This window comes from Halichoerus grypus, chromosome 12 (genome assembly GCF_964656455.1).
Source record: "Halichoerus grypus chromosome 12, mHalGry1.hap1.1, whole genome shotgun sequence".
NCBI classification, from domain to species: domain Eukaryota; kingdom Metazoa; phylum Chordata; class Mammalia; order Carnivora; family Phocidae; genus Halichoerus; species Halichoerus grypus.
In genome coordinates this window covers 52,889,733-52,907,659 of record NC_135723.1, presented here as the reverse complement: position 1 = coordinate 52,907,659, position 17,927 = coordinate 52,889,733, and the positions used below count along the sequence as shown (strand labels likewise).

General features: G+C 37.4%; 1 protein-coding gene across 1 annotated transcript in view; it reads right to left on the bottom strand.

The window, feature by feature from the left end:
• The window catches only part of ITGB8 (integrin subunit beta 8), a 77,255-nt gene that overhangs the window by 47,239 nt on the left and 12,089 nt on the right, over positions 1–17,927 (bottom strand). The window contains exon 2 of the mRNA XM_036113147.2: positions 1,758–1,843. Coding sequence (XP_035969040.1) covers positions 1,758–1,843 — 86 coding nt within the window. The remainder of the gene's footprint in view (positions 1–1,757; positions 1,844–17,927) is intronic.

Genomic DNA, 17,927 nt, shown 5'->3' with positions numbered 1-17,927 from the left:
TGTCCCAGCGGCGGTATCAGAGAAAGGGGTCCCTCTGGAACTTAGCATTCTGTATGGCTGGGATGTTACCTTTGGCTGACAAATGGGTTTCTTAACCATCTTTTGAAAGTCCCTCTAAACTATACTGACTAAAGATCCCAGCAGCTGGTATCAAGTTGACATAAACTTCATGGCTCTAAGGATCTTCCTTAGTAAAAATCTAAAATGCAATATTGGCCGAGGGTCAGGAAATATCAAGCCATGAAACATTCTTGACAAGAAAACCTAGAAGCAAACTCCAAACTCAGGGTTACAGAGATGAGGAAAGGGAGGCTCAGAGAATAGAGTGAATTCTATCTGGTCATTTGAGTCATCAGAGGTGATGGGACTAGCAACTCTGGAATTGTCCTCTTTCTGACATTGCCTGATTCCATGGGTTCTGGTGAAGCACTGCTAGTTTTGAGTGACACCTGATTTTCTCACTGGTAAAGCCTAGAGTATATCCAAGAAGGCTTTGGGTTGTCAGTAGGAGGGACACTTACTTTCAGACATGGCTACTATTTTCTGAACCCCTCCCCTGCCTCTTTCCTGACTTGCTTTAGAAGAAAGTAATGTCCACCATCCTTTGCTACTTTTCAGCTTTCTTTTTTCCCCTGGGAGATGCATAAGGGCAAGCAGTAACAGGAGAAACTGGAAAGATGATGGTAGGTGCAGTTTTTGAGCGAAATCAGAGGAGGCAAAAGCTAGAGATTTCTTTTCATGTCAAGCAAAAGACCATTAAAGATCTATTTGTTCCAATTCACAAGAGCTACATAAACAAATACAAAATTACCTATATAATTTCACAAAAGAACCCCCAGATTAGTAGATGGCTTCTTCATTACAACTTATCATATAAGGTAGTTCTGATTGAAGATTACCAAGAAAAGAAAAAATTCATAAAACAACTTCACAGCCAAGAAAGAAGGAATGCATTATAATTTTTTTACTAAGAAGTTTGTTATTGGGTTATGTTTCTCTTGTTAGAATAGAAAAACACTAATTTTGAACAATAAACAATTTCTGAATTATTCTTCATTCCACAGAATTTAAATGTACACAGTACTGCATGAATAGGGTCACATGTCAAAGGAAAAGCATCCCATTTTTCATAAGTAACTGGCGAATTGATGTACAATGTTATGAAATGGAGTAAATAACTTATCTCTAAGTATTTCAAGTAAAAACAAATGAAACAGACCAATAAACTAACTTGCTTTTCTTTAATAAGCAAGTACAAGACTGTGATCCAACTTGCATATATAACCTACTGCCCCAAGCTGCAGCAAGAATTTCACACAAAGCCTACTGACCTATCAAAAGTCACTTTCTGTGTTTGCCAATTCTCTCTATAGAACAGATGGGAGACATAAAATGGTTTGCACTTCATTTCAAAATTACCATAATTTTCCTAATGAAAAGGTTACACTTTTTATTAAGCCAGATATGCTGTTTCCAAGCATAAAACCAAAGAAAATTTTCCTGATGCTCAGCAGTATCTTTCTTTTTCCTGATGCACCTTCAAGGCACAAAATACTAGGGCAATGAAATCATGCCTAGAGAGAAGGTCAACCATGAGGAACAGAGAAAAGAGCAAAAAAGAGAGAAGAGAAGGAAAGGGAAAGGAAGGGAGACAAGAAAAGAAGGAAAGAAGGAAGGAAAGAAAGAAAGAAAAGAAAGAAAAAGAAAGAAAGAAAGAAAGAAAAATAAGGAAATAAGAAAGAAAGAAAAAGGCACACCTCTTGAGCGCACCATCCACATTCCGGACCCAGCGCAAGGCACTTGGTGCAGGATGCTGCATTCGAAGATGTACATCTATTGTCTTCTGTAATGGAGGATAAAATGAGGTGTTACTATCCTATTGGGAAGTATATACAATTCTAGACCAAAATGTATTTTGAACACTGAAACAAGCTGACCAATAGTTTAAAGTAAATATTAAAAATATATATAATTTCTTTGGGAAGAGGTAAGGTTAACTGCATTATAATTAACAGATACAACATTTCCTGGATAGTTATTATTTGGTTTTATAAGGCTGGGAAAAAGGATGGTGATGAAAATGTGATTTTAGTTAGGTTTGGGGTTTGGCTTGTATTCTACTACAAGAGTAAAAGACACTCCACATTTTTTAGTGTGCTGAAGTTTCACTGTATTTCATATTATCTGAACTAATAAGGCATTTTGGGATCTAGAATTTTTCCTGTAAAAATAGTCATATACAGACCTCAGTCTGAACATGTCAATCCATGTTGGGTCCTAGTGAATGAACTTTCTGAAAAATGACCTTGATTTCTTGAGAAATGATGACATAATAGAGTAATTCGGGAATTCGATTGTCTTAATATTGATATTTTGGCTTGATGGGTACCAGAACTAAATATAACAGCATGGTTCAACATTTTAGACATAAAGTAGTTAAGATGGATGAATTGTTTTAGTTTACCCAATTTAAGATCACTTTAAGATCATGACCAGTTCACTTTCCCATAGATTCCCACACTTAGCTGTGACATAGTAACATCGTATATATGTTAATAACATAGCTGTGCCTGGAAACTCTTTACCTTTATCCGTGGCCACTAACTACTTATATCATTATGAAGAGACTCATCATTATGAACTTAGATACATAAAATACAATAAAGAAAGAGTCATAAATTATTTTATCATGAGTTTTTAGTGGAATAATCACATACTTCCTACAGTCCATCCTTTACTATGAAATGTCACAAGGACACTGGAAATCACAGCATTCTATTCATCTCACTCACAGGCAAATAACAGGCATTCTAGCTGTAAGTATTTCACAGTCCAGGTGAGGAGATAACTATATAAGCAAAGAATAAAATACAGTATGATAAGCACAACAAGAGAGATATCACCAAGGCACTGTGGGAACATAGTGAGGGGCTTCTCACTCTGCTTTAGAGGAAGGGCAGGGTTAGGGGAAGAGGATGTGTTTAAGGATGATCCCTAGAGGCAGTGAGATCTAGTATATCTCTTTGCCATTTCATTTTGTTTCTTCTAATCTGTGTTTATCTTTTAAAAAATGTAATGAAAGAGGCATGAGAGAGGACTACGTACGTTTGTGTGTGTGTGTGTATAATCACACAGGGACATGGTAGCTTGAAAGGGGATCAAGGCCACAAAATCTCTGGCTGTCCCCATCCAATCAGTTTTTCTTTTTCTTCTCTCTCAACTTGCCCCAACATTCTAGAATACACAGTTAAAACAGCAGTGACCTGAAGGTGGCATGGGGTGGGCGTTGGCAGTGGGAAGAAAGAGGAACTATAGGAAAGAGAGTAAGTATAGCAGAAAGGTACTAATTGAGGTGGTAGTGAGCGCCCTTCCCTGTATTTCCCTAGACAACCAAGTTAAGCCAAAACCATCCCTCCTTAACTCTTAATGGCTGTTCTATTATCTCCTCTCTGTGTCCCTTGCAGCCTTTGTCCTTGGCTTTATATCAACTTTTAATAAACATGATCCAAACTTCCTTACTGATTTGTCCAGACCTGGTCTAGATTTCCAAGGACTAAAAATAACCACTGTTTTGGGCTGCCTTTACTACTAGTGTGGCCATCTGACTGTGAAGACTCCATAGCCTAAAATCCTTCTAGCTGGCTTAGCCTGCCAAACTATAAAAGGTGCTTATTTCTAAAGTATTCAGAGGACAGAGTGACCTTTTTAGTTGTTCTCAGAAAGAAATCAAGCACATTTGCAGACCTAACTTGGCCTTTACCAACTCTTAAACTTGACCTGACTGGAATGTGGAAGTCAGTCTATTTCAGTCCAGGCTTGACTAACTTCTTCACTCCGCAGGTAGGACGTTGGCACTGGCAGTTAAGATTGCACTCTCTTGGAAGGGCAGCTGCCGCTTCTATGACTGTGGTCTTTGTTTCTAATAGTTGTGTGACTGTGTCCTAAGTTAACCCAGATTCAAGGTTAGGTCAGTCTCCTACTTCTAAGACACAAGTGGTAAATAATGGGTTTACAAACAAAAATCTTTCTTTATAGTCTGCTTTCTGACCGTTTGTTTAAAAAGTTCTACTGCCAACTTCTGTTCTCAGACTTCAGACACCTAAGAGTGATGACCAACAGGGGTAGAAACTTTGGTCGTGTTATTATGTCCCAGGTTCCAGGGTTGACATTTCTCAGTCTACATAATTATAGGAAAAACGAACCCATAAATGGATATGGAGGAGGCAGACCTTACGATTCTGCAGACCTGAGAAAGGCCATAAATTGAACTCCATGGGAATAATGTCAAATGTTACTGCTGGAGAGTGTCATGGCTAGACTTTACAGAAGACAAACCAGATACACTTTGGTAAGCAGAATTGTTTAAGCATTTTTCTTTTTCATTTTAAACGCACATTAAGTAAATACCTAACATGCAAATATCACACCAATTAGAACAGTTCTTTACACTGAATGGTCATGCTACTATGGAGGCTGTTAGTCAATATGTGCTAAAGGGATGTGTGTGTGTCTTCCTGTCTGTCTGTCAGATCCTCCCATGTAAATAGAAATCTTTATATTGAGCACACATCAATCAATGCATGAGTGCTGTTTACTGACATGGGCAGTTTGTCATCAGCCTCTAGGTTGACTCCGTTCATTGGCTGCCCCATCCCTGACGCAACATCATAGGAGGCTGCTTCCCAGTGGTGCTTTCCCAGCAGTTCTCAGCACTGACACCTCATTAGAGGGGGTGCCTGAGTGTTTCTTCTTACCACTCTAAGACAGTGGTAGCTACCTGTTCAGCTCTTTGTTCAGTGGCATGGCATAGCACTATATTCTTAATGTTCTAGCATTGTGTTTTTATTAAGGATACTTTTTCTGTGGATCTTAAAGGAAATTACGAAAGACAATGGAAGCAGAATCGTATTTTAAACCATATGTCTTCAGAACCCTCTTTTGTTCTCATTTCCTTTAGTCCTAACTGCCTCATCAATCCCATGTCATTAAAAAAATGTGCTACCAAGACAGAAATTAGTAAATGATTTAACATCTTGTAAGTGTGTACATTCTGAAAAACTCTATTCCTTGATCTTTGAGCATGGGCTGAGATTCTTACTTTTACTCCTATTACAATTGGAGGTAATAGATACGATGAGGTAGCATTGCTAAATAGTTACTGGAAATAAAGTTCCAAATTTCCACAGCACTGTTACTTAAGAGCAATGTGTTCTTACGCTAGTTACCTAAATTCTCTGAGATTCCATTTCTTCCACTGTAACTTAGGGATAACTATACCTATATCAAAATACTGATATGAGATGAAATGAGCAAGCATAAGCATGCCAAGCACAGTACTTAGGGTAGGGTAGACACTCAGCAAAGGGACTATTATAACTTATTTATAATTAATATTATAATAATTTATGTGTGTATATATACACACATGTATATATACACATTGTGTGTATACATCTAGCTTTTAAAAAAGGGGGAGGTGTTATGTGTCTTTAAATTTGTTGTAAATATAATTAGTTGTATTTAAAATGAAAGTCCCTTGGATCATAAACACAAAGTTTTAAAAATATAGCTAATATATAAGAATAACTATTAAATAAAAAGCTACTACTTTTATTTTGATTATTTAAAAATGACTTTTAAAAGCCCATTTGTTCAAATAGACACACATCAGTCCAATCTGTTACAAGTACAGTTTTGGCATGACTATAATTGATTACCTTAAATCTCTTACAACACCTTCATTTTGTTCACATTTTTCAATGTGTACCTTGACTTAATCTGAATATTTTTCTAATTATTTCCCAGAATTAAATGTTTCTGACGCATGTAAAATGACCTTTATAACAGTCTGTCATAAAGTATAATAAATATCTATCATCAACAGGATAAAGTACACAAAAATCAGGAAACTACATATTTATGACTGTCACTTAGATATTCTTTGTTTTAGATGATGCATTTATTCAGATTATTTTGAGAATGTTTAATCTATAGAAGTAAGAAGAAAAAGAATATGGACCAAAAAAAAAAAAATAATAAAAATAGTAACTAAAAAAGCCCGTGTTTCAACATTTAGATTGGGATATTTCCGTAAGTCAAGTGATCAGAGAAAGTGAAAGTTTTGGAAATATTTCTAATGTTTTTCTGCTCTGAAGTCTACACCACAAAATTTCAACAAAATTTAAAGGATGCCCAAAGTTATCTGGAAGAAGGAACAATTAAAACTGATAAAGATTGTAGTCCTTAATATTCAGAATCAATCATTTTGGATTCTCCTGTTAGGACTAGACAGAATGATTTGTGAAGAGTAGAGAAATGCATTTTGTTTTCAGAGTATCCTTTCCTTAACTGCATTTACTATACAAATTAAATTAAACTTGGATAATTATATAAAGCCACTTCCTTAACAAAAAGATAAAAGTAAACACTCTTACAATGAATACATACTTTACTTTGATAGCAGTCAAAACCAGGCAAATTGAGCACAAAGAATAAGTTTTAGAGTATAACTCTGGAGTTTCCTTTTTCTAGCTGTATATTGCGGCCATGTAATTGTTACAGATATCTTCAAACTACATTACCCGATTACTGAAAGCTCTCTTTTGCACAGAAATTTATCATGCTATCATTTGATGTAAAAATAAAAATGAAGCAATAGATTAGTGTTCTAATCACTTGCTGTTACCTAGTTATTCCAAATTTTGATTGAGGAGCTGTTCCATAAAGACTCCTACAAATATATAGAGAGGGAAGAGGTGGTTAGGACTACTTCTTTGAAAATCAGGCACAGGAAACAAAACCAAAGTCAGTTAAATTTTAAGATAGATTAGGTAAAGGGGCAAGGGAGAAAAGGTAGAAGCATAGGAAGCTCTTTGGAAAAGGTAGATCTGAGTAGGGAAGCTCTGAAGAAGAGATGTATTATGATGACTGAGGGAGTATCGCAAAAACAGAGGGAGCAAGGAAATAACAGTACAACTATTTGTATTTTTCTTTTTCTTCTGCTTTTTTCCTTGGACTTCATATAAACGTAATACAAAGCCACATTCTTTATTAACATTTTGCATTTGCTCTTTTACTTAGCATTTAGACTATGAAACATAATTTTACTGTTGAAATGGACAAAGAAGCAGATATTATTAAAAGAATTAAAATAATACATCTATGCCAAAACTTCAGCTTACTAAAATAATTTTTATGCAACAAATGCATATTTCAACTGTGCTCATATAGAATTAGTTGAAAAATTCACTTTAGTATTTGAGGTTTGCTACTAAATTATACATTCAGAAAATACGACTCTCTAGCAGCAACACCCAACCTAGAGTATTTTTCTCTCCTTTGCTTTTACCATATTGTTTGTTTCAAACTTGTAGCAAATAAGCATACAGGCCATGGAAATGAAAATAAGTACCTCTATGGGAAAAAAACATTTTGTCTAAATAATTTTGCCTCTACTTGCACTTGAAAAAACATACACCCATATTTATGTTTGGCCAAAAACTACTAGGATTCCTTTCTTTTTTGTCTTCTCTGTTAGCTGTTCCAGCGATTAGGTTTCATAGTTTTAAAGTATATTTGGAGGAAAAGGCAGTGGTATGATAATGATCAATACGTATATAGAGGCTCAGAAGAAAGGGTGAGGAAATGAAGACATTATAAGAAAAAAAAAAAAAGTCTTAGCTCCCCAAAGGAAGAACCTGAGATAGAGACTTTTGGCAAGCAATCTATTGAGAAGTGAGGTAAGGTCAGGAAGGAAAAGGCACAAAGATACTGTTGCAGTCAAATTCTGGTCTTAACCTGCCTGATTCTACCCAGAACTTGGAGCACAAATCATACCACAAAGTTGTCCCACTTTGGGGCAAAGTGGAAGTCTGGCTTTTATACCATCCCATCAGTCAGCCATTGACTGAGGGCAGCACAGAGAGGGTTGGGGTGGGTTAAACTTTACACATTGCTGAGCGATGTGGCTCCCTCTGATGGAGGCCATTTTTCTGAGAATGTGGCAGCTGTGAGCCATTAACAGCCAGAACTCAGAGCAAGTGGGGATGGCGTACCAGCCCTGTAAAGGATGTCTAGTTTAGTAGCAGCCATCTTGAGCCCTGAATGGAAGGGCTAAGCATGGAAGCCAATGCTAAGAATGGCAAAGGTAAAGATGTCCTGGCCCCTCACAGGATCATGGAGTTGCTGCCCCCATTCTGGGTTGTCTCTCAGAACTGTTTCTTTTTTTCTCTTTCTTTTTTTAAAAAGTATTCTCTATACCCAATGTGGGGCTCAAACTTACAACCCCAAGATCAAGAGTTGCATGCTCTACGGACTGAGCCAGCCAGGCGCCCCACTCAGAACTGTTTCTGATTTAAGAGGAAAATTCACCTGAGTTTTGCAAGATAATAAAAGAAAGACTTGAGCAGGATTAATATAAATGCTTTTTTAGAAATGTTAAGCATAACATTACTTTACATGACATAGACCATCCACTCTGAAGAGACATGTTTTGTTTTTCCTTGGAAAAATAAGACTATGAGACTGTCAGTTCCTGGAGGACAGGTGCTTACATATATTTTCTTTCTATCCCCAATATCCAAGTCTAGCATCTGGTACACACCCAGTAAATCTGTGATGAATACATGATATTCTAAGTTGAAGTTGACCTGGCAGTCTAATTTCTTAGGTTTTTATAGCTCTTGATTATTTACATTTTTTTTAAAAAAACTTCATTTCCAAAACCAATTTATTGTAAAAGGCAATAAATATAATTATGCTTACTGGATGAACTCCTATCTGGATGAGTTCATATCTAGATGAACTCATCTTGATGTTTTCAAATGTGAAAAAACACAAACCAACATATAGTGACAAGTTTCTTTACGTTTGGTCTTCTGATAGTGTACAGTTCTACTGATTTATTTTAAAGCAAGGGTAATTTCTTTCTAAAGAACCCTGAATATGTGATGGGAATGATACTGAATTGAAATAGCACTTTTTAATGCTACCATTATCAGATGCAAAGCCACCAATTCACTTATTGTTTTCTTATTGCCCAGATCTAAATCAAATTTCAATTCAGCAAATGTTCTTTATCCCTATAAGGTTGAGTAGTTTTTCCTGAGCACAACTTCCTTATAATGCCGATGTTATGAAATCACACTAATCTTTTCTTCTCGTTAACCAGGTTTATTAGGTTTTTATTATGTGTAATCTTTATGTTTCAGGGAAAAGTTTCAACCTCCCTTGTTACATAGAAAAAATTCACATGAGTTCAATAGGGTTTTCTGCTAGCATAAAGATTTTTAGAGAACAAAAGCAGGGGGTAAGCTACTTGCAACGCTGGGCAGGTTAAGAAATGTTAGGGCAATGCTACACGGATTCCATCTATCTGCCCTGCCCTGTTTGGGGCAATCCCAACATGAGTCAGAAGTTAAAGTGGGTGAGGATGGCAAAAAGCAAAACTCTTGTTCATGATAGAATTTACAAGAACCATTGTGAAGCCACAAATGATGCTCATTTGTGTTGAAATGGGCCATCACAAGAAGGCTGTCTGGTGAGGTCATATCACAGCCTTTCCTTGTGATTCATTTACACACACTTTAGTCAATTTAGCTTTGAAAAAGATCTGATTGCAGCATACAATGGATAACTGTATAAATTATGCTCTACATAAGAACACTTTTTAATTTGAAAGAGGGCACTATTAAGTACACCGGGGCAACGGTATGAATTCGAACTTCTCAGGTGAGCTGAAGTCTAAGATCACCCTAAATGCACATTGGTTTGGTGGTGCTGAACAAGAAATGAAAACAATAAACAAGGCAATCCATGCTAAGGTGATAGGAAATGTCAGGAGAAAGGGAATGCCCTGAATTAGTAATGAGGGAATCTCATCACATGAAGGAGGGCCTGACAGGTTTTGAAGGACAGGTACAGTGCAGAAATCTGGTTGAAATTTGTGACTGTTTTTAGATTTTATATATGAACACATATATGTTTATGTATATTTTCTGTTTTACATATTTTGACATATATTCTTAGGTGTGGGAAGGAGATGAAAGAGTACAAAGAATACTTGTTGTTTGCATTCAAAAATGACTTTGCAGTTGATATTATTTTCTACACAGTGAAGTTTCTCTTGGTGGGCCAAGAAGGTTTTCAACTATGTATAGCAAGAATTGTTCCTGAAGACGATCAAATTCAGTTTTGCATTTGCTCCCTTACCTGAGCACATCAGTTTGTCTTCTGACACTCATCTGGGGTAAATTTGTAAGGAAGTGAGAGAAACTCGGGAAGAAAGATGGGGTCAAAGCACAGCATCTCCCAGTATAGCTTTCCTTCTTCAGACTTGGAACTTCAACAAGGATCAAAATCTCAAGATTCAGGGAGGGCTCCAGAGGCCCCTCTGAGGCAAATTCTGGTTAAAGCTGCATTTGTCTAACTTGGAAAAGCAATATTAGTCATGTGCTTTGTGTCTTGTTTTAACTGGAACTTTTCCATACATTCCAACTGTCCTGTTTATGAGGCACACTCCCTTTTTATAAAAGCCAAAATATTCACCGGTTTCCCACTCTGTTCCTCTAAATAATGTTTTTAATCTAACATACTAGAGTTCCAGGGGCTCTTCCTATTTTCCTCTCCAACTCTTGGCAGGTATGAATTTCCTTTCTCCCGCTTTAAAAAAAAAAAAATCATATCGCTATTCACGTCAAAACCTCAAATGCCATAGTTAAGGATGTAAAAGAAATGCCCCAGGATAGTAGGAATGCATTTTCTACATTACGTTTTTTAAACCTGAAGTCATATTGCAGGTGTGTACTTGATTAGAAAAACAAAGAAACATTTTATACTGTAAAGAATTTTGTTCTAAGTAAAAAATAAATTAGGACCCAAAGTGAATTTTAGTTCATTTAGTATTTGGCTTTCCTGCAATTAGATTTCAAAGACCAGAAAGGTATTTATATTTTACTCTGCCAATTCAAAAAGCAAACCCATATATACAATAGGATAAATTAGGGAAAATAAAAAAGAATAAATATTTATTAAATGATTACTTCGTTTTGGGTCCTCTACCAAACACCTTATATGTATTATTTCACTGGAAGTTTAGAGAAACCCTATGAGGAAAGCATGCCCATCTGTAAAGATGGGGAACAATAGCTTAGGGAAAGTCTCATCCTAAAGTCACACAGCAAGTGAGTACAGAGACCAAGTTGGAACCCAGTTCTAACTACCAAGCCTTTTCTCTTGAATAATGTCCTATATGCAATAGAGAATGACATAAAGACAATTATGCCAAAGTATGATTTAAAGCTCTTGCTAATTAAACTATTATTAGTCCTTAAGTAATGACTCAATAATAATTCCCATGGGCCTCAAGATAATTCTTCCATACAAGTAGTATGTCATTACTTTTCCTATTACCAGTCCTGCTCTCAAGATGAGGATGTTAGGTTGCCCCAGCAGGATTATTTTCTGTCATCAGTGCCAAAGACCTCCCTAAATACTACAGTGCCCTTTTCAAAATTCATTTTATTTCCATGTACAAGGAAACTTTGAGTTTTAACACTGAAGCTCCAGCCTGAACATCTCACTGAGTGCTGAGTGCCTAAATTAGATTGGTTGGCAGTTTTTCAGCATAAGGGAGAACTTATCCTTTTACAACTGTGTTTCCCCAACCCTTTGCCAGGGGACAGCTCTGGGCTGCATGCTAATTAGGCAGAAGCACTTGAAATGGTGTTTGCAGTTACTATTTCCATTTGTGAATTTCCAGTTCTGTCCAGGAAGCCAAATCTGGAAGAGGGAAGCAGGGAACTTGTTCTTGTCCATAACTGCCTATTCTCTGACCTTGGCTTGATAATTTAACTTTGCTGGGGTTTTGCTTCCTGGCTAATGAAGCAGAGAAAGTGCTCCTCCTTTTTATGTGCTCTAAAAAAATTTTTAAATATAGAGTCTGAGTTAAAAGGACATGATTGGTGGAGAACATTTGCTTAATAGCATTGCACAGTTCTGTTAGTTTATGGGAATATCTTAAGATACAATTTATAATATGGAAGACTTATTTTATTTTATTTTTTTAAAGATTTTATTTATTTATTTGACAGAGAGTGACACAGCGAGAGAGGGAACACAGCAGGGGGAGTGGGAGAGGGAGAAGCAGGCTTCCCGCTGAGCAGGGAGCCCGATGTGGGGCTCGATCCCAGGACCCTGGGATCATGACCTGAGCCGAAGGCAGACGCTTAACGACTGAGCCACCCAGGCGCCCCTCACTGTTTTGTTTTAACACTGTCAGCTTAGAGGCACAAGCAAGCTTTCTGAAGGATAGAAATGTTCTTTATGCTGATTATAGCAGTAGTTCCACAGGCCTATACATCTGTCAAAACCCACTAATTGGCACTTTAAAGAGATGCAGTTTGTTAATGTAAATTATATCAATACATTTTATTTAAAATTAGCTTTGGAAATTAACTTAGATGGAGTATTTTTTGTTACCTAAAGGACAGTGAGTGCACAGTGAGGAAACATATTTCTTTCCTGGTAGTATATTCAAAAATATTAAATTACTTCATGTGGTTTTTATTTTTTTATTTTATTTTTTTTTTTAAAGATTTTATTTTATTTTATTCATGAGAGACAGAGAGAGAGAGAGAGAGAGGCAGAGGGAGAAGCAGGCTCCCAAGGAGCAGGAAGCCCGATGCGGGACTCGATCCCAGGACCCTGAGATCATGACCTGAGCCGAAGGCAGACGCTTAACCATCTGAGCCACCCAGGTGCCCTTCATGTGGTTTTTAAAAGGTAAGCCAATGACAGCTCACATAAACCCTGACTTACAGGTACTTACAGATCCGTTAGTGGGTAACTTACAGGTACTTACAGATCAGTTAGCGGGTAACTTACAGGTACTTACAGATCAGTTACTGGGTAACTTACAGGTACTTACAGATCCGTTAGTGGGTAACTAAAGTCTTTTATCCCCACACGTACTTACCTGATTTACGTGACTTCCATTCAGATCAAGGGGTAAATTATTTTAATGCTCCTTCAAATAGATTTAGCTCAGTTGTTGGATGATAAAATTATTTTTCATATTCAAAACTTATTTTTTATATTCTATCAGGAACTTCTTGCAAGCCTTCAGCCGTATGAAAAGTTGAAAGGAGTGTGTACTAATACCAAATGAAAGATTTTGTATCTTAGTAATTAATACTATTATTGCTGATAATACTAATACAGCTTAAAGTACACATTAATAATATATTTTATATTCTATTCTCTATAGTAAAGTTTCTTCTATCTCCAGTGCCAAAGATGATCCTAAATACTTAAGTGTCTTTTATAAAACTCATTTTACTTTTGGGTTCAGACAAAGAAAATTCTGAATTATAGTGAAAAGATTTTCACCTGTCTTATAGGATAGAAATTTAATCTTCTATAATACTTTAATTACCTTAAACTATTTCAAATAATAATTGTCCAGTTTAATTTCATTGGGTGGAATTTGACTAGGTACTTCTTTATACATATGTATCAGTTGATAATGTTTTACCTCATCGTCTTTAGTGTGTACTTCCTAAGAACAAGGATATTCTCTTATAAAACCACCAAAGAATTGGTGAATTCAGGACATTTAGTGATACTATATAATGAACTAACATATAGTCTGTATTGTCCTATGAAATTCTTGCTCCATATTCTCCATATGTCCCCAAATGGTCCAGCTACTACTTCTCCTTTATCAAAACTTAGCTTTATCAGAGTTCATCTTTCTTTGGGTAAATCTTCAACCAATGCTTTAGTCTTCTCTTCATTCTCACTGGCTGCTTGTAAGGCTCTCCCTAACTCTCTACCTCCCCATCTCCCAAAAGTATCAATTTCTATTCTTTCAAAGTCCTAAGCTCTTATTTAATATGACCCTCCCCATCTTTGTTATTCCCAGACACTTTCAAAAATTTTACAATGTATTCATGCCCTTGCTCATGGTTTTTGGCCTCATCTGATTCCATGTAATTATCCAAATCAATCCAAATCCCACCTAGGGCAGAGCCATTATCAATCCCTGGGGCCAGGAACTGTGGTAGGGAATTCTCATGAGGGACCACTAGATCATAAAACCATGAAAGTGATATCTGACTTTTTCTTTTTAAGATTTTATTTCTTTATTTGAGATAGAGAACATGAGTGGGGTGGGGGGAGTGCAGAGGGAGAGGGAGAAGCAGGCTCTCCCTTGAGCAGGGAGTCCGATGTGGGGCTCTGTTCCAGGACGCTGGGATCATGACCTGAACCGAAGGCAGACGCTTAACTGACTGAGCCACCCAGGCGCCCCTGAGATCTGACTTTTTATAACGTCTATAAGTCAGTTTCTGCCCCATCAGGTCTATCAGCAGATAATCTAGTCTGTGACCCTGTTCTCAGAGAGCATTGCCCTCTGGCGTCAATACTATGCTGACCTCTAAGTAGCCAAGGGTTAGTCCTGGACATGTATATTAATACCACGTGCACCCTCACAGGGAGCCCTGGCCTCATTCTCCAGCTGTGCGGTGCTGCCTTCAGGAAGGCGCAGGACATGCTCAGAAACCCACTCCCCTCTCCCGTCCCATCATCGTCCCATGAAATGTCACCAAACATTATGTGGCTTTGAATTCTTCAAGAGGCATCAAACATGTTATATCCTCCGAACTAGAGACTGGTACTAATAACATTTAGTCGTTGTGTTTCCGTTACCAACTTCAGACGTTAGGCACTGTGGTTATCTTACGTTGGCCCTCACCTTAAGGCTCTGGTTCTAGATGGTTATGGCTGAAACACTCCCAAAAGGGACCTTTTTAACCAAAATTCAGACGGCCTGAAACTTACTCTCTTCTTGAGGGTTTTTTTCAGTGTTACTATCCTCCAAATGAATTCCCTTGGAACTTAAGCCCCATCTATCATTTCTAGAGGGTTTTCTTTTGCAAATTACATTCCGCTTGTCTTCAATTCAATAAATTCAATAAAAGTTCAGACCAAATGCACACAAAGACAATAAAGCAACACCTTGGGAGGTATGCCTTGTACTAAAAAAGAGACCAGCTAGGTCATTTTTTTTCTGCCAACAATACAGTTCTGCTACAGTGAGTTCTTTGTTTCCAACTAGAACAGCCAGTTCTACAGCAATTCCTACACACCCGAAAACTTTCTCCCATTCTTTGTTCTACTGCTGTCAGTGAATACCTTACACCACCAGGCAGAGCCAGTCCAGCCTCCTAGCAAGCTGGCAATAAGGAAAGACATTTCCTAGTTTGGCATTCCTTAAGGTACCTACTGTCAGCCTAATCTTGTAGAATTTTGAATTCTTCTTTTAACTACTTTCCTTGTTCAACCTCATAATATTTTTAGTCTGCTTTGGAGCATAGTGGTAATCCCTCATTCCATAAGAAGAAGCTTTCCACCCAGCTCCTTTCTCTACCCAGTATCTGTCACAGTTACTAGGGAATTTTACTAAATATATGCTCTCCACTCAAATCAGGAAAAATGCTTGTATCTGGGAAAGTGTTTGGGTTCAATTCAAAGGGTAGGACCCTGGTACCATATGTGTATGTGGAACAAACAGTACCTCAACTGTGGCTGCACCTTACCATTGGCATATCTCGAAATAGCAATTTTTTCTATCATAAAAGGAAGTTTGATCCCAAACCACGCAAAACATCAAAACATCCCTGGCCAAAAGCAACTGCCCACTTCACATACCTAGTAAGACATATTTGGTACATTTATTTCTTCACAGCTGACATTTCTTGTCTTTCATCTTCCTGCCTTCATTACCAGACTTCCCCTCCACTTCTAAACTTGGTCTCTCCCATGGACTTTGGCTTGAACTAGCCCTTGGCAGGTACTTTTCCTTTCTCCATACAATCTGGGGACTGTGATTTTGAGAGGCAGTTTTCTAAATGAAACTGCACCAGTACTGACCTGGAATGGCAACAGACTGACTTTGACAAATGGAACAGTATTTGTTGATTAAAAAAAAACAAAGTAAAACAAAATAATAAAAACACCTGGGAAAGAGAGATAACACTTCTCCAAAACCACTATAGTAATGATTGTTGGCTCATTGATAAGGTTATCATGAAAGGCCACTTTTTAAAACCTTCTATGTTGTTTTAAAATATGAACATTTAGGGGCACCTGGGTGGCTCAGTTGGTTAAGTGACTGCCTTCGGCTCAGGTCATGATCCCAGGGTCCTGGGATCGAGCCCCGCATCAGGCTCCCTCCTCAGCGGGGAGCCTGCTGCTCCCTCTGACCCTCTCCCCTCTCCTGCTGTTTCTCTCTCTCTCTCTCTCTCAAATAAATAAATAAATAAAATCCTTAAAAAAAATAAAATATGAACATTTAGCACTTTAAATAACAAGCACTCAAAAGCATTTTTAAAAATCATCTTGAGTATATATACAATAAGACCACTATAATTTAACATTACAATTCTAATTTAATGATCTTACTCTTATTTCCTAAACTAATTTTAGTTGGGAACTTCTAAAAAATAACTTAGGGAAGGTAATTTTATTTACTTATTTATTTTTAAATATTTTATTTATTTGTCAGAGAGAGAGGGAGAGAGAGAGAGATCATAAGCAGGGGGAGCGGCAGGCAGAGAGAGAAGCAGAAGCAGGCTCCCTGCTGAGCAAGTAGCCCAATGTGGGACTTGTGGGACTCCATCCCAGGAGCCTGGGATCATGACCTGAGCCAAAGGCAGACGCTTAACTGACTGAGCCACCCAGGCGTCCGGGAAGGTAATTTTAATAAGTCTGTTTAATATTAGTAGTTTCCTCGCATGAATTGATCCCAGTACTTTTGTTGAAAGGTAGGACTGTTTTAATTAAATTATAAAATCCCAATGGAAACCATTTGACTTTCATTATTTTTCTTTGATATGTAAATTATACTAATTTACTTACTCTGAACAGAAAGGAGGTCACATTAAGATTGATTTTTTTTTTTTAAGATTTTATTTATTTATTTGACAGAGAGAGACACAGCTAGAGAGGGAACACAAGCAGGGGGAGTGGGAGAGGGAGAAGCAGACTCCCCGCAGAGCAGGGAGCCTGATGCGGGGCTCGATCCCAGGACCCTGGGATCATGACCTGAGCCGAAGGCAGACGCTTAACAGACTGAGCCACCCAGGTGCCCCAAGATTGATTTTTAAAATGAAAAATAGGCCTTTAATCCATGAATGTAGTATGGAAATGTTTACCTATTAATTCACTTATAGATATTAAATATATGCCAGCTGAATAATTCAACCAAATTTGGCTAATTCATGTCAGTAAAATATTCCTTTCTGTGACATATTTTAAATTAATAGGGGAGGGGCGCCTGGGTGGCTCAGTCGTTAAGCGTCTGCCTTCGGCTCAGGTCATGATCCCAGAGTCCTGGGATCGAGTCCCACATCAGGCTCCCTGCTCGGCGGGAAGCCTGCTTCTCCCTCTCCCACTCCCCCTGCTTGTGTTCCTGCTCTCGCTCTCTCTCTGTCAAATAAATAAATAAAATCTTTAAAAAAAAAAAAAATTAATAGGGGAAATAAAAAGGAAAAACTAAATTAAAAATATGCATACACTAGACTCATACTGTAACACTCTTTGCAAGAAAATAGGATTCAGGGTAATCTGTTCACATCCTAGAGTTTACCAAAAGGCATTTCGTTACTAACAAATAAAAGCACCTTGACATGAGGTGGTTTTCCTTATGCAATAAGCACTGGTGTTTTCATTGTTTGTCACTCTTCCTAGAGTAATATATAAATTACTAGACAAGTCTGTCCTTAACTTCTTTAGGGCCCAGAGCAAGAGTAAAAATGGTGGTGGGCCTAACAAGACTAAATATTTAACAGTTACAACCCAGACTAAGAAATCATTAAATAAAATAAGTTATATTTTCTTATCTTGATAAATATACACTGATAATATGC